At 45.1% G+C, this 22097-nt stretch overlaps 1 protein-coding gene across 1 annotated transcript in view; it reads left to right on the top strand.

Moving 5' to 3' along the window:
• LOC110203184 (vascular endothelial growth factor receptor kdr-like) overlaps positions 1 to 22097 on the top strand; it is a 220866-nt gene that overhangs the window by 83719 nt on the left and 115050 nt on the right. Inside the window, 2 exon segments of the mRNA XM_078147996.1 lie at positions 8460 to 8680; positions 20000 to 20127. Of these exon segments, the coding sequence (XP_078004122.1) occupies positions 8460 to 8680; positions 20000 to 20127 (349 nt within the window).

Genomic DNA, 22097 nt, shown 5'->3' with positions numbered 1-22097 from the left:
TTATCAGTGACCTCCGTAAAATGTGGTACCCGGACCTGAGCCCTCTACTCTATCTGGAGTCTGAGCAAGGCAGACAATAGTGGCATAGTCACTCAACCCATCCTGGAACTATGTAGACCTGTGCTGATGCAGCTGAAAATTCTTTAAGGGGGGAAATCTCTTATACAACTAACCATCTAAGGTTTTGAGTGGCCTTCCCTACCCTGATACACTCACCCCCATCAGATCTTACCCACTGAATTATGACAAAGGGAATGTGTGTGTATATGTGTGTGTGTGTGTGTGTGTGTGTGTGTGTGTGTGTGTGTGTGTGTGTATTGCATAGAAGGTCAAAGGTGTCGCTAGGTCTCAATTATGGGACTTATCCCAGACTTATTTCTTTTTTTCCTGCCTTCATATCACCAAGAGACCAGAGGTACAAAGGCACCCAGAGAAATGATTGCAGATCCTTGGCCAAATCGTGAGACTAGCCTAATTTAGAGTCCAGGAGTCTTACATTCTTTTGCTTTCTTGGACATTGATAGGCTGATTCATGTGTAATGGATACTTTTGGTGAAAGGACTGCGGTGTTCTCATCTTCTCCCTTGGATTCCACTAACATCTCTATGCAGATGACTCCCAGATCTACATATCCTGTTCTAATCCCTTTCTTCCGACCTTGAAGTTCCTCACTCTGGAATACATTTTCCTCATCTGCCAAATGACGAGATTGTGGGTGGTAGCAAAGAACTGGAAACAAAGTAGATGCCCATTGGTTAGAGAATGACCAAGCACACAGTGCTACATGAAGATTTGCAACTATTAATATACCAGGAGAGATGATGAATATGGAGAATGCAGAGGGATAGAGCTCCAGCCTTGGAGTCAAGAAGACCTGAGTTCAAATCCAGCCTCAGACACATGATACTCACTAGCTGTGTGACCCTGGGCAAGTCATTTAACCCCGATTGCCTCAAAAAAAAGAAAAGAATGCAGAGAAGACTTGGGAAGACTTCTATGAACTGATGCAGAGTGAGGCAGGCAGAATGGGAGAACAATATATACAACGATGACAGTGTAAATGGGAAGAACCAAAAAAAAAAAACCTCTCTCAAAACTGAACACTGAGGACTTATAGAGACCATGCTTAACTCTGGAGAAGCAGGAAAAAAATTCTAAAGCAGAAAAAAATTGCTGAAAAGATTGAAAACTCAACAACTAATGAAACAGTTGGTCCGTATGGCATCTAAGGTGCCTTCCAGCCCTAGGCCTTACAATCCTGTCACCTTACATTTTATATTCTAAGGCCCCTTCCAGGCTTGACTGTCTTAGTTCTGTGTTCTTTCTTCCCAGCATGCTTTCTAAAAGTCCTTTTAACTCTAAATCTAATAATTCTCAGTCATTTCAACTTCCTGTGCCCTAATTTCTCCTCAAGCTAGAAAATGAAGATAAATTAAGTTTAATTTAATTATGCTGCCCTAAGTTGTGACCCCCCTATGCCCACTCCCTGCCCTTGACCTTGCTTCATCTGCTAAAGGGGATGATAACCCCTTCCTTCTCCTACTATTTCAAAGAAACCGAGGCCTAGAGAGTAGAAGTCATCCTTAAGGAGCTACAGGATAGAGAGTGCTTTTTGGAAGGGTTGTTATTTCATTTCTCTTGAAGAGACTGAGGCAGAGCATCCAGTTCATTGGGAGTGCTTGGGTTTTTACTTTGTCCTGGACTTCTGTGATCATCACCACTTTCTTTGAAATTCAGCTGAGAGTTGAGATTCGGTTTGGTTTGGACTGTTTTTAGGAAACCAGGTCCCAGGGTATATGCTGGGCTTGGGGTACGTGCAGTTGAAACTCCTAGATATTGAAAATTGATGCTTAGGGGTATGGTTTGGTCAGTTTTGTTGAGTCCTGAATGAGGACTCTGGGTACTCACTGAGTGACCTTTGGCAAGTTGCTCAGCTTCTCCAGGCCTCAGTTGTTTCATCCATCAAATGGGATTAAGATCACTTGTACTGCCTTGCTTATAAGGTATTTGAGGCATTTAAGATTGAAAATGTGGCTTGTTATTATGATTGTTATTATTGTTGTTAAGTGTATGAGGCTTAAATCCAGCCTCAGTTACTTATTTAATGTTAATTTAGAATTATCGTGATGATTATTGTTGTTAATAATAGTAAAAATAATATCAGTACTAACACCAACAGTAAATCTTTTTGTTAGCCACTCTGGTAGAAATAATGACATAAATCAGAACTCGTTAACTGACTTTAAGGCATGAGGACCTCAAATACCATAATATAGAGCAGAATGCAATAAGGGTATAAAAAGAGCAAAAGATATGGGATCAGAAGGAGTTGGTTTTTGTTGTTGTTGGGTTTTTGTTTTTCTTTCTTTTCTTTTCTTTTTTTTTTTTTGTGAGGCAATTGAGATTAAGTGACTTGCCCAGGCTCACACAGCTAGTAAGTGTTATGTGTCTGAGGCTGGATTTGAACTCAGGTCCTCCTGACTCCAGGGCCAGTGCTCTATCCACTGCACCACCTAGCTGCCCCAGAGTCTTAAGAGAGCAAACCAGTATAGGATCAGAAGAGAGAAAGATCACTTCCTACTGGGGGAAGTGAGGAAGACTTCTTGGAGGAGGTAGCCTTTGAGCTGAACCTTGAGGGATAGATTATATTATACCAAGTAGAGGTGAGGAGGTGGAGTTCCAAATGTTGGCAATGAGGTGGATAAGTATGGGAAGTAGAAGGTTGGGGTTGGGGAGGGGATAGTTTGATTTGCTGGAGTCTGTCATATATGAGGGGACAACTAGGTGGCACTGAAGTGGATAGAGCACCAGTCCTGGAGTCAGGAAGACCTGAGTTCAAATCTGGCCTCAGACACTTCCTAGCTGTGTGACCCTCGGCAAGTCACTTAACCCTGTGTACCTCTGTTTCCTCACTTGTAACATGGGGGGCTCCTCACAAGGTTGGTGTGAGGCTCAAATGAGATAACTGACATTTGAAGAAGTGCTTTTCAAACTTTAGAGTGCTAGGTAGAACAGTGGATAGAATGCTGGGCCTGGAATCAGGAAGATCTGAGCTCAAATCTGGCCTCAGACACTTAATAGTTATGTGACCCTGTTTCTTTTGTGCCCTTGTGACCCCATTACTTAGCAAGGTACATTACACTAAGAGGCATTTATGAATGCTTTTTGGATTAGACTGGATTTGCAGACCTTGCCAATGCCTACAGATGCCTAACAGGGCTCTGCTTCCTTGCATAACGTGCCAAACGTTAAGAGCACAGGGAAATGGGTCCCCAGGGGCTAGGCCATGAAGACGGGACAGGGAAATGAGTCAGAAGGTTGGAGAGTCCAACAGTTGCTTATTTCTCCCCAGGAAGGTGGCAGGGGAGAGACCTTGTGGCTAAGAGTGTTACAGCTGGTCCAAGGCGTGAGAATCGCCTGCCAGAGTCTCGGGAGACTCCCCAGGACCACAGTGCTACTTTCCCAGAATATGCCCAGAACTCTTCACACAACCCCAACCTGATTTCCAGGAAGGAGTCTTAGAGAAGACTCGTAGTTGGAAGCTATGTGTTGGCATGAGGTTACTGAGTGACCAGAAAGTCCTGGAGGAACTAGAGCTGGAAGGGACCTCTGAGGCCCTTTGATTTCATTCTCATTTTACAGAAGAGGAAACTGAGGCCCAGGGAGGGAAGTGATTGGCTCAGGTTGTAGAGGTAGTGAGCACCAGCGCCTCTGAGGCTCGAGCCAATGGCTTTCCCATTGCATCACAAAGTATTTGCTTTCTTTGTAGTTCTGTCATGTATGTATCCCTAAGTGACAGTCACTCATTTATCCAATCAGCAAACATTAATTCACCTTCCCACTTGGCACCAGGCACAGGTGCTAGAGAAACAAAGAAAAGAGTGACTAGCCCCAGTCGTGAAGGAGTTGGAGACATGCAGAGAGGGTGAGGAGGGCAGCCCTGCTTGATCTCACTCTGGGTTTCTGTTCCCTCTATCCTGGGTTCCTGTGCTGACCTTCACCTCCCAGGGTTAGATACTTTCTGGAGCTCAGAGATCTGGATCTTCAGGACTGCCAGACCTTGGGGTTTCCAAGATTTCCTTCTACTCTTGGGCTTTGGGACATCCCTGGGGCTTTCATGGAGGCCCCTCCATTTTTGCTCCCTCTAGACAGAGGGTCTTGTGTGCTACATGTGTTTCTGGCTCTTCTCAAAGACGCCAGTACACCCTCCCTGCCTTTCCTATTGACTGGCAGGCTCCTGGATGAATCATTCAGTCATTATACATTTATTGAACACCTACTATGTGCCAGGCACAGTGCTAAGCTCTGGGAATACAAAAGGAGGCAAAAGACAGTCCCTGCTGTCAAGGGGCTTATAATCTAGTAGAGGAGACATACATGCAAACAGCTATGTACTAACAAACTATATAGAGGATAAATAGGAGATGATGAACAGAGAAGGCACTGGAATTGAGAGGGATTGGGGGAGGCTTCCTATAGGAGGTGGGATTTTAGTTGGACCTTAAATAGCACAGGGCCCAGAGTTAGGAAGACCTGAGTTCAAATCTGGCCTCAGATGCTTAATAGCAGTGTGGCCTTGGGCATTTAACCTCTCTGCCTCAGTTTCCTCAACTATAAAATGGGGACAATAATAGCATCTACCTTCCAGATCAAATGTGATAATATTTGCAGAATACTCAGCAAAGTGCCTGGCACACTTTCCTTCTTATTGTAACACTGACTACCCTGGCCATCATCTTTGCCCTCATGGAGCTTATATTCTAATGAGAGAGACAACATGCCAACAGATACATAATCAAAGCAAGCTATGTAGAGGATAAACAGGAAATAATTAACAGTGGTATTGGGAAAGGCTTCCTCTAGAGAGTGGGATTTTAGTTGGGATTTAAAGAAAGTCAGGGAGGTCAGTAGTCGGAGAGGAGGAGGGAGGGTATACCAGGTAAGGGGAACAGCCAGAGAGAATGCTCAGAGCAGAGAGATGGAGGGTCTTGTTCATGGAGCAGCCAGGAGGCTGGGAGTCACCAGGCCAAAGAGTACGTGTTGGGGAGTAAGGGGTAAGAAGGCTGGGAAGGTAGGAGGGGGCTGAGCCATAAAGGGCTTTGAGCACCAAACAGCATTTTGTACTTGGTCCTGGAGGTAATAGGGAGCCACTGGAGTTTATTGAGGGGAAAGGGTACCGTGGTCATACCTTTGCTTTAAGATAATCACTTTGGTGGCTAAATTCAGGTATGAGGAGAGACTTGAGGAAGGGTGCAGTAATCTAGATGTGAGGTGGTGAGGGCCAGCACCAGAGTGAGGGCAGTGTCAGAGGAGAAAAGTGGGAGTATTTCAGAGATTCTGCAAAGGTGGAATCACCAGGACTTGACAACAGCTTGGATATGGGGGGTGAGAGATAGTGAGGAGTCCAGGATGACTCCTAGGTTGTGAGCCTGAGGGACTAGGAAGATGGTCCTACCTTCAGCAGTAATAGAAAAGGTAGGCGGCGGGGGGGGTTGGGGGAAGGATAATGAGGTCTGTTTTGGGAAGGTTGAGTTTAAGATGTCTACTGGACATCCAGTTTGAAGTGACTGAAAGGGAGTTGGAGATGGGAGATTGGAGGTTGGCAGAGAGATTGGGTCAGGAAAGGTAGATTTGAGAATCCTCAGAATAGAGATGGTCATTAAATCCATTGGAACTAATGAGATCCCCAAGTAAAGCAGTCTAGACGGAGAAGAGAAGAGGGCCCAGAACAGAGCCCTGAGGGTCACCTATGGTTCAAGGGCATGATCTGGAGAAGGATCCAGCATAGGAGACTGAGAAGGATCGGTCAGAAAGGGAGGAGGAGAATGGGGAGAGAGAGCGGAGTGTCCTGAAAACCTAGAGAAAAGAGAGTGTCAAGAAGGAGAAAGTGGTCAATGGCAGGCGGATTTTTGTGCAGGTCTGGGGTGCAAGAAATCACCAGCTGTTGTTTCTCATTGGATTTCGTGATCATTTTGATTTCAGATTTCTGATAGAGTAGGCAGACATGTAGGAGCTGGGCAGTTTGCCTCTGTTCAGGAAGCCATCTTGGCCAGAAAGCCAGGGTGGGTCTCATCTAAACGTTGTATCTCTCCCAACACAGGCACAATGTTCTGTATACAGCAGGGTTTTTTTGTTTTGTTTTGTTTTGTTTTGCTTTTTTTGTGGCTAGGCAATGGAGTTAAGTGACTTGCCCAGGGTCGCACAGCTAGTAAGTGTTATGTGTCTGAGGCTGGATTTGAACTCAGGTCCTCCTGAATCCAGGGCCGGTGCTCTACCCACTGTGCCACCTCACTGCTCCTACAGTAGTTTTTTAATAAAGGTTTGTTGAGTGAATTGGATTCAATTAGACAGGTAGTGTGGGAGATTGGGCAAAACCTCAAATTTGTAGTCCCGGCACTTGAGTTAGAATCTGAGCTCATCTATGGCCCTGAAGGTAGTAGGTGGCAAAGTCCTTCCATTCCCCCCTATAGGCCTCAGCTCCCTCCTCTATGAAATGAGGGAGGTAGAACATGGAGCCCTCGAGGGCCATTCCAGCTCAGAATTCTGTGAGACTTTGCCACGGCCTAGCCAAGAATGGGGGCATAAGGTCCTGCATCCACTGGCTTTGGGAAATCCATCCTTTCCCTGATTCAAATGCACCACAGGCAAGAAGCTTGGAGGAAGGTAATATATTCCACAATCAGCAAAGGAGAATTGAGCTCACTCTGTTTTTCTCTTGCATTTGGATGCCGGAGAGGTTTGAGCTCAATGTGACAATATCTTTCTAGGCTGTGCAGAGAATGCAAAGCAGTCCAGTCATGCCTGAGTTTCTGTCTTATTCCTCTACTAAAGTCAATCAAGCACTTATTATCTACCGTGAACCAGTTACCGTGCTAGATAATGGGGACAGAGGCAAAAAATGACAGTCCCTGCCCTTAGGGACAGCTAGGTGGTGCTGAAATAGATAGAGCACCAGGCAGGCCTGGAGTCCGGAAGACCTGAGTTCAGATCCAACCCCAGACACTTCCTAGCTGTATGACACTAGGCAAGTCACTTAACCTCTGTTTGCTTCAGTCTCCTTACCTGTGAAGTGGGTCATAAGAGCCCCTACCTCCAAGTGCTGCTGTGAGGATCAAATGCAGTCATGTTTATAAAGTGCTTGGCACAGTGCCTGGCACATGGTAGGCACTCTATAAATGTTAGCTGTGAAGGAGCTTATCTTAGCTGGGGGCGACAACACGTGAAGATAGATATATGGATAGACAGACTTTTGTTCTTTAGTCATTTCAATTATGTCTGACTCTTCATGACCCCATTTGGGGTTTTCCTGGCAAAGATCCTGGAGTGGTTTGCCGTTTCCTTCTCCAGCTCATTTTACAGGTGAAGAAACTGAGGCAAGCAGGATGAAGTAACTTGCCCAAGGTCACATGCCTAGTAAATGTCTGAGGCTGGATTTGAACTCAGGTCTTCCTGACTCCAGCCCTGCCTGGTGCTCTAGCCTTTGCGGCACTACCTAGCTGCCTAGCTAGATAGATAATAAATTAATACAAAGTAATTTGGTGGCAAGGGTAGTGACAGTTGGTGGGGGAATCTAGAAAGGTTTCATGTAGGAAGTGGGTGACCCTTGAGCTGAGCACTGTGGGAAATTAAGGATTCTAAGAAGAGGGGGAAGTGGGAAGCCTGTGTGAGGGATAGCCAGATGGACAGCTCGGCTGGAATGGAGAGGGTGAGGAGGGAGGGCGTAATGTAGAATCAGTCTGGAAAGGTTCCGTTGAATCCAGATTGGGAAGTGTTTTAAATGCCAGACGGAGTAGTTTGTAATTTACCCCAGAGGTAATGGGGAATCACCGGAATTTACCGAGAAGGGAAGTGACCGGGCAGGTCTGTGCTTTCAGAATCACTTTGGCAGCTGTGTGGAGGTTGGATTGGCGTGGGAGAGACTGGAGGCAGGGAGACCAATTAGGAGATTACTGAGAGGTGATGAAGGTCTGAACAGTAGGCATTTAAGACATACATCTCATCAATCAATCAGTCAAACATTTATTAAGCACTTAGTGTGTACTGTGTCCTGTCCTAGGTACTAGGGAGACAAAGAAAGTCCCAAACAATCTCTGTTTTCAGGCGTGGCACATTCTAATGGGGGAGATAATGTGAGCATAAATAGACAACATACAGGATAGTACAGAGTAGATGGAAAGTACTCTTCTTCCCAAGAAGACCCTTCAGGAGCCAGCGAGCCACCCACTGGCTCCCCACTGCTCTCTTGGGGTAAATTTGGGGGACCCTGGGCTGCTTTTAAGCTCAGTTCCCCAGAGCTGCTGCACATCCTAGATTATACCTTTTTACTCTCCCAGTGGAACTTCCATCCGCCACTGGCCCTAGGAAGGCTGAGCCAAGCAACCAGGGCAGGCTCCGTTTCCAGAATGTGTCTCTTACCCCAGCTGTGATTGAGAATGTGTCTGTCGTCTTTGTTTCAACAGGGGATCGGCTTCACTAGCCTGGCGCTGGGGCAACAGCTCTTCCAGTGGCTCCTTTCGCATATCTGAGCGCCGGTGCTCTGATGATCCTCTGCTCATCTGCAACCAGCTCACCATCTTCAGCATGGTGGCTAGTGATACCGGCTATTTCACCTGCAGCTACAGAGACATCTCTGATTCAGAGGACCCAAGCTTCATGACCAGAGTGTACGTCTACGTCAAAAGTGAGTGTGGCCTCCCCCACCCCCGGCCCTACCCCCCCACTTTATGCCAATCACATGCTAGCATTTGCTATGTTCTCTGGGCCATCAACCAGAGGGATGGGTTCAATACCTTTCTGGGGATGGTGATACCTCATGGGCCAGAAAATACCCAAGGCAGCATGGGAGGATGGGAAGACAATGGATGAGGAAGGAGTCAGAGGTACTGGATTTGAATCCTAGTTTTCTCAGTCTCTATGAGACCTTAGGCTAGACACTTACTTTTACAGCCTCAGTTTCTCCCTTTGAAAAATGAGACTCTTAGGTCATAGATTTAGTACTAGAAAGCACTTTCCAGGCCATTTAGTCTAAGCACTTCATTTTCTTTTTTTTTTTTTTAACAAGAATTGTTTTTTATTTGTTTGCTTTGTTGTTGGGTTTTTTTTTTTTCGGTGAGGCTTTTGGGGTTAAGTGACTTGTCCAGAGTCACACAGCTAGCAACTGTTAAGTGTCTGAGGCTGGATTTGAACTCAGGTCCTCCTGAATCCAGGGCTGGTGCTCTATCCACTGTGCCACCTAGCTGGCCCTAAGCACTTCATTTTCTAGAAAAGGAAGCTGAGGCTTGGAAAATGAAGTAACATTCCCGAGGTCATGAAGGTAGAAAGTGACAGAGACCACATTCAAACCTAGGCCTTCTGAATCCAGAGCCGGTGATTTTTTCACCATACTGCTGCTTTGAACTAAGCCTTCATTCTAGCTCTGAATTTAGAACAGACAATGTCAGAGCCAGGAGGGAACCTAGAACAGAGAATATCAAAGCTGGAAAAGATGTCTGAGTGGAGAGGTAGATAGAGTGCTAGCCTAGAATCAGGGAGATTTGAGTTCAAATCTGGCCTCAGAAACTTACTAGGTGTGTGACCCTGGGCAAGTTGCTTAACCTCTGTCTGCCTCAGTTTCCTTATCTGTAAATGAAGATAATAACACCACTACCTCACAAGGTTGCAGTGAAGCTCAAATGAAACACTCTTTGTAAAGTGCTTAGCCTAGTGCCTGGCACATAGTAGGCACTTAATAAAGGCTTGCTTCCTTCCTTTTCATTTTTTTTGAGATGCTAGAAATTGAAACCCAGAAATGCCTTAGCTAGGGTCCCAGAGTAGCAAGAGAAAAACACTAGCTTTGGCAGAGTACCTGACTTTGAATTCTGCCTCTTTTGCTATATTAAACAGCTCCTCTCCCTGGCCTCCTACTAGAGCATGGATGAGGAAGGAATCAGTAGAGTTGAGAAAGCTGGGTGGGTGGGGGTGGAGTTAGGAGATCCTCCACCAAAAGTACTGTCTCTTTCCAATAAAATTTATATTTTTGTAACATTTTAAGCTTTCCGAGCCTTTTCCACATTCCTTACCACAGTCCTGTGGGTTAGATAGTGTAAGGATTATCCCTATTTTTCAGACAAAGGAAACTGAGACTCAGAGAGAAATCATGCCCTTCATCACCCAGCTAATAAGCATCAAAGGCCAGGGACTCGAACCCAGATTGTCTGACCCCAAGTCCAGTGGCCTTTCTCCCACCCCCAGTGTCTGCCACTGCTGTGTCCTTCCCCAGACTGGGCTTAGAGGCTGCTTCACTTTCCCCTTTTCTCCCCATCTTTTGTCCTCATTTAAGGCTAGTATCCTTTTTCCCAAGGATGCCTTGAAACTTGAGCTGGAGGTGGGAGGCTTGGCTTTGGGGGCCCTTTCCTTCCAGCTGAAGAGGAAGGTGCCTCCCACCTGGTCCTTTTCTCCAGCACCTCCCTAGTGATGGGCTGTCTGGGGCCAGCTCTCCTCATTGCTCCAATTGGAATTCTAATTTCCTCTTTGAGCATACCATGGCCGCCTCCTCCGACCCCTGGGCCACGGCAGGCGTCTTCTCCTGGAAATGTGCTTCAGGCCCTTCCTGGTCGGTTCCTATGGAGTCATTGTCCCTCGCCTCTCTTGACTGAGCTGTCGATTCCATTAGGAGACTAATTTCCTCACCCAGCCATCCTCTGGCCCCCTCATCTTTCCCAGTGCTCGTGCTGAGCTGTATGGTCTCCTCATTATACATCACTCATCAGCCAGGAGCACAGAATCACAGAGCTGGGAGGGACCTCTGAAGGTTCAATTTGAACCATATTTGAACCAGAATCCCCTCTATGACACCCCTTACAGGGATCATTTAAGCCTCTGCTAAAAAAACCTCCAGTGATGGAAGAATTCCCCACCTTTTGAGGAAGCCCATTGCTAGTATGGAGCTGCTATAATTGTCTGTGCCTTTCATTTTGTTCTCTTGTCTTACCACCATAGCTAACATTTTGAGAACTATGTCAAATAATTATCAGGAGAACTGGGTATCCTTGCTTTACCCCTGTTTGTATTGGGAAAACTTATAGTGTTTCTCCATTGCAAACAGTGCTAGCTCTTGGGTTTAAATATATGCCTTTGATCATATTAAAGAAGAGCCTTTCAATCTCTAGGCTTTTAGGGTTTGTAACAGATGAGATTTAAAGTCTATCAAAGGCTTTTTTCAGCATCCACCGAAATCATTGTGACTTTTAAAATCTTTGATGTTTATAGGGTTAATTTTGCTTTTATTTGTTTGTTTGTTTGTTTCCTTATGTATTTGACCAGACCTATGATTTTATCAGTACAAGGAACTCCCAGTGAGAAATTTCCTCTATCAATGCAAATTGTTATTTTCTCTGTCACTTAAAGTTTGAGAGATGCTTTACATATATGTGCATATGTATGTGTATATATATGGTATATATTTACCTATATTGATAAATGATACATATCTAACATATAGTGTTTAGCACAGTGCCTAGCACATGGTAGGTACTTAACAAATTTTTATTGGTTGATTGATATATTTGTAGATACACATTTATAGATACATGGTATGAGTGTGTGTGTATGTGTGTGTGTGTGTGTTGTGTGTGTGTGTGTGTGTGTGTGTGTGTGTGTGTGTAATGAACTTTAAATGTCAGAAAAAGGAGTTCCTAGTTGATCCTGGAGGTAGGTGAGGAGCCGCTGCTTTCTATTTCCATACAAACATAAGTTCATTGTTTTCTTGTTTGTGAATCATTCTTACATCCTTGGTATGACTCCAATTCAGTCACCGGGAATTATTTTCTGAATGTGTTTCTGTAAGTCTACATGTCAGGACTTCATTTAGCATTTCTTCATCAATGTTCATTAGGGAGATGGGGCTATAGATCTCTTTCTTTGCTTTTTTTGGATATTGAGACCATTTTTCTCTCATCACAAAAGGCAGTCAGCACAGTGCCTTCTGTCCCTATTTTTGAGAATAATTTTGGTAGCATAGTCTTTGCTTTTTCACTGTCACTCACACATTGTGATTTTTTAAAAATTAGCAATATATAAAATTACCCCTCTCCCCCCCACCTTCGTGTCTCCATGTCACTCTTTTTACATGCAGATAAACATTTCATTTCTTAGTCTTTCATTACTACCTGAAACTATTTAGCCTTCAGTTTGGTCAGTTTGAAAATTTAAAACCTGGATCACCTAGCTTCCTTTGAGGAAATGATTCAAGTGTGTCCATTTTTGTGAGCATATTCCTTGATGTTTTGGCTTACCCTTTTGAGATTTGTTGTGTTGGGGTTTCAGCTGTGGTCCTTTACTCTGGGGAATGTCTCATTCCAATTTTGGATTTCTTGTAACTCCAGAGTCATCCCAGCATGCCTATGTAGATTGTTTTTTCCTAGAATCAAAAGATTTTTTTTCTTCTCCTATGCAAGATTTGTTCTTTGATATTGTCATTCCAAAATTGGACTATCTTTCTTGATAATTTAAACTCAAAGTTTATTTCTGCTGATGTCTTAAGGATTTCCTTGACCCGGACTTAGCCATCTGCTTCCAATAGTTCTGGGTAGGGTTTCTGTATGATTTCTTGGAGTATGGCATTTAGCTTTTCTTTTCATGATATTTTTCAGGAAGACTCCTAATCCATAGATTAATTCTCTGCAGCCTATCCTCAACTTCAGTATTATTGTTTACAGAGCTCTCGTGTTAACAATATTTAAAAAAAAATTCCTTCTTTGTCTCCTTTTTTTTGGGTATTACTTTTATATTGTCTTTTTTTTCCCCTTTCTATAATCTACTGATAGAAAGAATCATTTTATCTTTTGTTCTAAGGTCTCTAGTTGCTGGCTAAACTTGTTGATTTTCACTTCAAGAATTCTTATTCCAGTCCTTACTTTTTTGATCTCTTCTCTAATTTCCTTGATTGCTTTTCTGAACCAATCCAGAGGTTCCTGGAGTCATTCTACTGGAGTGCCCAGACCAATGGGATGGTGAGTTGGTCTCCTCGCCATTGCTGAGTCTTCTGAATTTGGAGACTTTTTAACTTGTATCATTTGATATGGTTAACAGAAAGCTGCCCCTGTGGGATCTCTAGCTCTTAGTTTTCTTTCATCACCATTTTATGGAAGAGGAAACTGAGGCTCAGGACTTTAACTGACTTGCTGAAACATCACAGGGCTATCGCATAACAAAGCCATGGGACTTTAGATAAATCCCAAGTCTCAGTTTCTTCTTCTATGAAGTGAGAGAATTAACCCACAAGCTCACTAATGTCCCTTCTAGCTCTAAATCCTCAGAATCCATGGACCTAGGGTGGAATCCAAGAACTTAAGGGGCAGGTTTGATTTGGATCGAGCAAATGAAAGAATCTTTTGTTCATCTTTTCCTTTACTTTTCTGTCATTCAACAAACATTTTTCAAGCATCATCCATGTGCAGGAACTCTATAGGATCAAAAGAAGATTAAGATGTGGTCCTGGTCCCCCAAGGGCCAGGGATTTCCATTGTAGTTGGGGTGGGTTGATTGAACTTGCCATCCCACTGATATTGAGCACTCCCTTGATCAGTGCAGATTGGCTACTCTTTTTCAATTTATAGTCTCAGAGGTTTGCCTACAGGACACCCAGAGATTTCCCAGGCTCACAAAGCCAATATGTGTCCAAAGCAGGACATCGAAGAAGATTTTTTGACTCCAAGGCCATCCGTAATCCATTGAACCACCCAGCTTCTCTTAGCAGGAGCGATAGGACATATTTGGAAGCTGGGGGAGGCAGACGCATTGAATCACAGATTGTCAAAGCTGAAAAGAATATTGGAGACCACACATTCAACTCCTTCCTTCAAGAGAGGAGAATATTAAAGTCCCAGGAAGAGATGTGCTTTGCCTGGGCAGCTAAGTGGCACAGTGGATAGAGCACTGGCCCTGAAGTCAGGAGGAACCTGAGTTCAAATGTGGCCTCAGACCAAACACTTGACACTCACTAGCTGTGTGACCCTGGGCAAGTCACTAAACCCCAATTGCCTAAAAACAAAGCAAAACAAAACAAAAAAAGTCTATGGAGATGTGCTTTGCCTGAGGTCACACAACTGCAAATGTCTGAGCAAGGACCCAAAGCTAGGCTTTGAAAATTGGGCTAGATGATATCTAAGGAGTGCCCCTTTAGTTCTAATATCCTCTGGGCCCATTTGCATTCTATTCAGCTTCCTCCTTTCACCAATCTAGAAATGTTTGTTAATTATAAGTTGTTGTTGAGTTGTTTCAGTTGTGTCTGACTCTATCACCCTATTTGGGGTTTTCTTGGCAAAGATACTGGAGAGGTTTGCCTTTCCTTCTCCAGATCATTTGAGAGATGAGGAAACTGAGGCAAACAGAGTTAAGTGACTTGCACAGGATCACACAGCAAGGAAGTATCTGAGGCTGAATTTGAACTCAGGTCTTCTTGACTCCAGGCCTGGTGCTCTATTCATTATGGCACCACTTATCTGCCTAAATTATAAGTTAGTATGACCGAAAAAGAAAGTCACAAATCAAAAGCAAGGGGTAAGATCTGGGTAGCCTGAATGTTCCATTGGTAGCTATGAAATGTCATGAGATCTAGAGGAATCCCCCTTCCCATGATGCTGGAGGTCCAGTGTTTAGTATTTATGGGAGGCCATGACTCCTTCTCCTACCCCAGGGATGGGTGGAGGTCTGGTGTATGGCATTGAAGGGAGGCCATCACCCTTTCCTGTCCCCTCATAGGTACAGGTCTCATATGTAGCATTTATGGGAGGTCATGACCCTTTCGACACCCCACCACCCCCATGGATGTAGGTCCCATGGTGTGTTGCATGAGTAAGAACTGCCACAGAGTGAGCACATGTGGATGGGCTGGGAGCTGTACTCTTGGATCTGGAAAGAAGAAAAGCAGGGATGAAAATAGCCGAGACTATTGAATGAAAGAAGAACTTCTCAACAGAGTGGTTCCTAAGATCCAATAGTCTGTCGGGGCCCAGAGGTGTGGGAACAAGGAGAGGGAGGAGGTAACACCTCCAGAAGGTGCCCCAAAGATCTGAGGCTCTTGTCTGTACAGTTGGTCTCTAATGTTCCCCAGATCCCCCAGAAAAGGTGTTGGACTTCCCCCCTTCTTCTTCTAGTCCACCCTTTGGTCATTTCTTCAACATTAAAACACTACACATCTATTCTGTCTCTTATCATCTCTTGCCTTTTCAACAACCTCTTGTTTAGTCTCTCTCCCTCCAGTCGTCTGTTCTCCAAATCTGTCCTTTCTACAGCTGCCCAAGGGATATTCTTAAAGTCCAGATCTGACTGAGTCACTCCTCTGCTCAGGAAACTCCAATAGCTCCCTGTTACCTCTAAGACCAATGACAGATTCCTCTGGTTGACATTTAAAGCCCTTCGCAGACTGGCTCCAACCTTTCTTTGCAGCTTTACTAGACATCACTCCCATTCCCACACTTAGAAGTCTCACCAGACCAATCTGCTTACTGTTCCTTATGCAAGACATTATCTCCTGTCTCTGGACTTTTGCTCAGGCAGCTCCCCATGCCTGGAACACACTCCCTGCTCTTGCCCACCTTTTAGAATCCGCTGGCTCCTTCAAAGTTTGGCTTAAATGACACCTCCTCCATGAGACTTTTCCTAACTTAGCCTAGCGCTCCCCTGCCCCCAGTGAATTCGTACTTATCTCCTCTCTCTTTCTATGGGCTGTGCACCTGTTGTCTCTTGGAGGGCAGGAACTTTTAAAATTCTTGTCTTTGTACCCTCAACATCCAACACAGAGCCTGGCATATCATTGGCACTGAATAATTCTTAGTTGACTTATAGTTGACCCGTGGAGGAAACTGAAGAAGATTAACTTCCAAACTTCCAAAATGGTAGCCACTGGGAGAGTACTCTGAGCCAGTCATCTTCGGCGGGGGCAAGCGTGGGATGAGGAGGGTGAGAGTGATGGCAGTCCCATGAGCAGCCTGCTGTCAAGGTGGTGTTCAGTACCCCACCACCCACCCACCCACACCCACATATGCACTCACCTGCGCACACGTGCACACGTGCGCACACACACACAGACGCACACACACAAGAATCATCTGGTGATGGGGTCTTCGTCTTCTTCCTGCCCTTGCTGAGCTTTCTATGTTTCAAAGTCTTCTTTATTTGAGGTGGGTGGGATAGTTACCTTACACTCTGCCATCTCCCCAGACTTCTCCAACTCCATCATTTTACAGAGGAGAAAACAGAATTAGGAGGGCCCTTAGAACATAGGCTATTGAAATTCTAAGAGTTTTTTTTCAGTTCTGACATTCTATGCTCAATGTTCTAAGGCCCCTCCCAGCTTCAACATTCTCTGCTTTAGGTTCTAAGGTGACCCTCCCAGCCCTGACCTTCTGTGTTCTAAGGCCTCTGCCACATCTGACATTCTGTAGGCTTCATTTTTGTCTCTTACCAGGCTGAGGTTTGGGGCTAGCCTCCCCACAACCCACAGCTAGTTGCAGCCTTCTTTCTCTCAACCTAGGATATGGCCCAGAGTACTGTTGTTTTCCCTGGCTGTCACCATTCTTGAGGCTGTCTGGGGTCAATTAGATTTCCTGACACTGGGCTAGGCCGTGAAGGTAATGTCCAAGGCCATTGTACAAGAGGATCCTGTGGGCCAAAGGCCCTTTGACCATCACCCTGAATAACTTGTCTATAGGCCTGGTTAAGGATAACTGATGGAGTCCTAGAAAAATATGCAGGGGAAGAACCTTTAATGCCCAGGGCCATTGACATTCCCTTAGCAGCTGGCAGAGCTCTGTTTGTGCCCTCAGGAAGCTTGGCAATGCCCAGAAGATGGCTTGCCCCGCATTTACCTCTTCCATTTATGTCCCCTTTGTGCCAGGATATTTTGGCTGTATTTTAAGATGACTTGACCCCATCACGGCTAATAACATAGAGCCATCTGCATGCCAGATTCCAAAGACCTTCCTGCCAGGTCTGGTGGGCTCAGCACCCTCTGTACCTGACTGCAAGACTCACACACGCTCACATGGGCATTTCTGTAGGGGCCATCTGGAGACAGTGTACCTTTCTCTGATGGTTAAGTCACCCGAGCAGTTTGGGAGCAGGGCTTTGGGGCAAGTTGGAAGGGAGGGAGAAGAGGCCTAAGGTAGGTACCCTAAGGTAAGCCAGTCCTAAAGGTTAGCCACAAAAGACAAAGGGCCAATAGCAGAGAGAGACCACCTGGGTCTCATGCTGAGCATTGGGGTGCCACTGCTTAAAGCCCTTGCCAGCCTTGTCTTCTACAAAGGGACTCAGGCTCGAGAGAAAGCAAACAGGAGAGTCAATGACGTTGCACAAACTCTTGCCAATTATGTTTTGGTCAGGCTGTTCCTGGAGACAGTGTTAATGGTGTGCTCAGAGTATGTCAGGGCATGTGACGCAACCATTCCCAGAGCCCAAGGAAACCTGAGGCATCCAGGCTCAACTCTGTGACTGACCTGCTGAGTAATCACAAACAGGCCCAGTTTTGTTTAGGCTGATCTATAAAATAAGATTGGATTAGGTGCTTTGTCAGGGCTCTTCTGCCTCCCAAACTTTGTGTCCTAAGGCTCTTCTCTCCCAGCTGGGACATTTCTTGTTCTAAAACCCCTCCCAGCTCTGACATTCCCTGCTCTGGCATTCCTTGTTCTAAAGCCTCTCCCAGCTCTGATATTCCATGTTCTAAGGCCATCCCAGCTCTGACATTCCCCACTATAAAGCCTCTCCCAGCTCTGATATTCCATATTCTAAGGCCATCCCAACTCTGATATTCCATGTTCTAAGACCATCCCAACTCTGACATTCCCTGCTCTAAAGCCTCTCTCAGCTCTGACATTCCCTGTTCTCCCACCTCTGACATTCCTTGTTCTAAGGTCCCTTCCAGCTCTGACCTTCTGTGTTCTAAGGTTCCTTCCAGCTCTGGCCTTCTGTGTTCTAAGGTCCCTTCCAGCTCTGACCTTTTCTGTTCTAAACCCTCCCTCGGTTCTGACATTCCCTATTCTAAAGCTTCTCCTAGCTCTGACATTCCCTGTTCTAAGGCCCTCTCAGCCCTGACATTCTTTATTCTAAGTCCCTCCCAGCTCTGACATTCCCTGTTCTAAGGCCTCTCCCAGCTCTGACATTCTGTGGTTCTATTACCTTCACGAATCTTGAGCAAAGGGAAGGTCTAGAGTTTTAGCTGTCAGGAGCTGCCTAGCCTTGCCCCTATTGCCTGAGGCTGGGACTTTTGCTCCCACAGCCTTTTTGGAGCTGGGGAAGTAGCTATGGCCTCTACCCCAACCCATCTTCCTGCAACCTTTCCCTGCCTTGGAGGTTCTGAGGCCACCTGTCAGGCACATGTGGCCTGTCTGCTGGATTCCTACCCCAAAAGCTTAAGAAGGGTCTCATCACCTGTACTGTGCCCACCTTCTTCCTCCTCCTCAGCTTGTGAAGCCACCATGGAAACAGGCCTTAGAATCCAAAGGTACTATAATCCTCCAGTTGGGATAGGGGGTGGGATGGAGAAAGATGTCACAAATAGCTGGAGGGATCAAGAGTAGCTTCAGGAGTTTTGGAGTAGTCAGTGGTGTTCCCATTGATGACCCTAGAGGACTTAAGAGAACAAGAAAAGTTTCAGTTTGGAACATCTTGAATTTGACCATGTGGCATCCAAGTGGAGATGACCCTCTGACCACTTAGAATATATCATGGGAGCTCCCATCAGAATTCAGGACCAAGGACCAGAACCAGAGATCTGGGAGTCATAGGCATATAGAGGAGAGACAGTTGAGGTAAGGCATGGCAAGATTTGCGTGTCAGCTTTGAGACAGTTCCCTCCTAAGAGGTAGGGCCCTGACTTTGGGGTTGGACAACCTGGATTCAAATCTCATCTCTTCCTCATTAGCCCTATGAGTTTGGGCAAACTATTTCCCCTCCCTGGGACTGTTTCCCCATCTGTAAAGTGAGAGGGTTGGTCTAGATGGCCTCAGAGGTCACTTCCAGTACTAAAGCTCTGATCCCACGTATAACCTTCCTGTCTTTGGACCTCACTTCCCTTCCTCATAAAATGGAGGGGCTGGACTCGATGGTCTTGACCCTCTCTAGGTCTGTGGTCCTATTGTTGATCAAGTCACATGATCCTGAGGCTACAATTTCCTCATCTGGAAAATGGGAATTATCATACTTTCCTGACAACCACACTGGGATAGAGGAAGAGAGGGAAAGAGGTACTGTGATCTGTCAACATTAAAGTCCTATAGACATGTGCCTGTGTAGACTCTTATTATCTGTTACTTTAGGGATCAGGTCTAGACGTGTGATTCCATTTGTGTAGGCAGTTCCTGATAAGATAATACCTTGTGCCAAAGCAGGTCGGTGCCTTCTCCTCAACTCATAATCTTTGAAAGACTTTGATAGTGTCTTAGAGGATAGCCTAGGAGTACTGAGAAGTTAATGACTCATCCAAGGTCACTCAGTAATCATGTGTCAGAAGTGGTACTTGAACCCAGGTCTTCCTGGTGTTGAGGCTGGCTCTCCATTCCCTACACCCTCCTGGTATTTTACAAAGACAAAATAAGGAATGACACTTATCATCTAAGTTTAGCCCCAGGTGAGGGGGCTAGAGGTGGAAAGGAGGAGGCACCATAAGCTAGCCACATGACTAGAGGACTGTCATATTTGGAGCAAGGCCTGATGTCCAGACTGTAGCTGCTCTGCCCATTAGATGTCCTGGTTCACACACCAAGGATTTGCTTCTATACTTGTTTCAAACAACCTCACCTCAAGAGGTCAGTACTTGAGAATAGTGCCTTCATCTGGGTCCCTGCTAGGGAAGGCAATGTGAATGTGAATTCAAAAATGTTTTCATTTACTCATGGCCACTGATCTCTTTAAATGTACTCATGAGAAACTTACAGACTAACCTGTTCCTTCCCTTATTCCTTTGGGGTTCGACAGCCACAGGATAAGTCTTGAGAACTCATCATCTGCCTTCTCTCTCCCACAGATGACAGCCAGCCCTTTGTGAAAAGATACTATGACGAGCCACTGGTGATCACTGTGTTTTCTGGAGCACAGGAGGTGATTGTGCCCTGCCGAGTCACTTCCCCTGAACTAAATGTCAAGCTGGATCTGGTAAGTGACTCCTTTGGGATCTCAGAGAGGCTTATTTAGAGCTTAAATCTAAGGAGTCTTGAGATGTGGAGGGAAGATGTGGCAGATAAGGTTATTTTGTTTCTTGGCCAACTTTCTTTGGAGTGCTCCTAAGAGAGTCTTTGCCACCACAATCCTCACCTGATTATCCAATCCATAGCCATTGAGGTCTTATCCATTTGATAAGCTTCCTTCAGATACTATGCCAGAAAGCCATGTTATTGAGCTAGCCCAAATCCTTTTTGAGGTAACCTCCATAGGGAAAGGCAAGGAGCAGCATTTTGACAGGCCTACCCAAACCAGGCAGGGACATCTGTTTTTGAGGATTAACAACAGTAATAATAGCAACTTGTTGTTCAGTCATTTTTCAATCATGTCTGACTCTCCGTGACCCTATTTGGGGTTTTCTTGGCAGAGATACTAGAGTGATTTGCCATTTCCTTCTCCAGATCATTTTACAGATGAGGAAACTGAGGAAAACAAGATGAAGTGACTTGCCCAGGGTCACACAGCTAGTGTCTGAGGTCAGATTTGAACTCAGGTCTTCCTGATTCCAGGCCCAGAGCTCTGCACCACCTAACTGCCCCTAATAATGGCAGCTAGCTCTCATTTATCTATGGTGTTTAAAGTTTACAAAGTACTTTCCCCATAACAACTTTGTGAAAAAGGTAGTGTAAGTGTTATCATCCCCTTTTTTCCAAAGAAACAGACAAATTGAAACTCAGAGAATGGAAGTGATTTGCCCAAGGTCATCCAAGAAAAAAAGTCAATTCTAAGATTTGAACCTAGGTCTCCCAATACCAAGTCTGATGGTTTTTTCCCCTAATATTTTTTGTTTATTAGAGCAGCTAGGTATCACAGTGGATAGAATGCTAGGCCTGGAGTCAAGAAAACCTAAATTGAAATCTAGCCTCAGATACTTACTAGCTGTGTGACCTTGGGCAAGTCACCTAACATCTGTCTGCCTCAGTTTCCTCAACTGTAAAATGAGGATCATAAGAGCACCTACTCCCAGTATTGTTGTGAGGATTAAATGAGATAACATTTATAAAAAGTGCAGCTGGGTGGCACAGTGGATAGAGCACCAGCCCTGGATTCAGGAGGACCTGAGTTCAAATCCAGCCTCAGACACATAACACTTACTAGCTGTGTGACCCTGGGCAAGTCACTTAACCCCCATTGCTTAGCCCCCCCCCAAAAAAAGTGCTTAGCACAGTGTCTGGCACGTAGAAAGTGATTAATAAATGCTTATTTACTACTCCTTCCCCCATCCCAACCCTCCTTCCAATATACCATACTATCTGTTCTCCTTATATAACTGGGAAGATGTGCACACATTCCCTGTTCCTAATGGTCTGTGACTGCAAGTCTGTTTCTGACAGTTGAGGTTGGTTTTAAACACTGCTGAAGGCCAAAAAATTCTTAATTCTAAAACATCGTCCCCCTGGGATTTATCTGGGCAGGCCTGGGCCACCTTGGCGAATTGTCCTTCATCCTCCTGCTTATGAAACTTAAGAAACTCACAATTTTATTGCAACATTAGCCCCATTTTGCTGCTGAAGAAACTGAGGCTTGAGAGGTCATAGGATCATTTGTTTTCAAGCTAGAAGGGACCTTCCAGATGAGTTAGTCCAACCCCTGGGTCTTATCCAAAGTCACAGCTAATAATAAGTCACAGCTAATCTAGTTCAAGCCCCTCATTTTACAGAGATGGAAACTGAGACTTAGATAGTTGAAGTGACTTGCTAAGATCATAAGTGGCAGAGCTGGGACTTGAACCCAGGTCTTTTGGCTTTTCCTATTGTACCAGAGTGCTGCTTAAGAATGTCCCCTGAAGATTTGTATGAACCGATACAAAGTAGAATAAGCAGAACCAGGAAAACAATATACTCTGACTCCAACCACATAAATGAAAGGATTTGAAAAATAAACCAAAACCCCCAAACTGAATT

Source organism: Phascolarctos cinereus, unplaced genomic scaffold (genome assembly GCF_003287225.1).
Source record: "Phascolarctos cinereus isolate Bilbo 61053 unplaced genomic scaffold, phaCin_HiC Scaffold_8;HRSCAF=390, whole genome shotgun sequence".
Classification (NCBI taxonomy): Eukaryota; Metazoa; Chordata; class Mammalia; order Diprotodontia; family Phascolarctidae; genus Phascolarctos; species Phascolarctos cinereus.
This window is presented reverse-complemented; position numbering and strand designations above follow the sequence as displayed.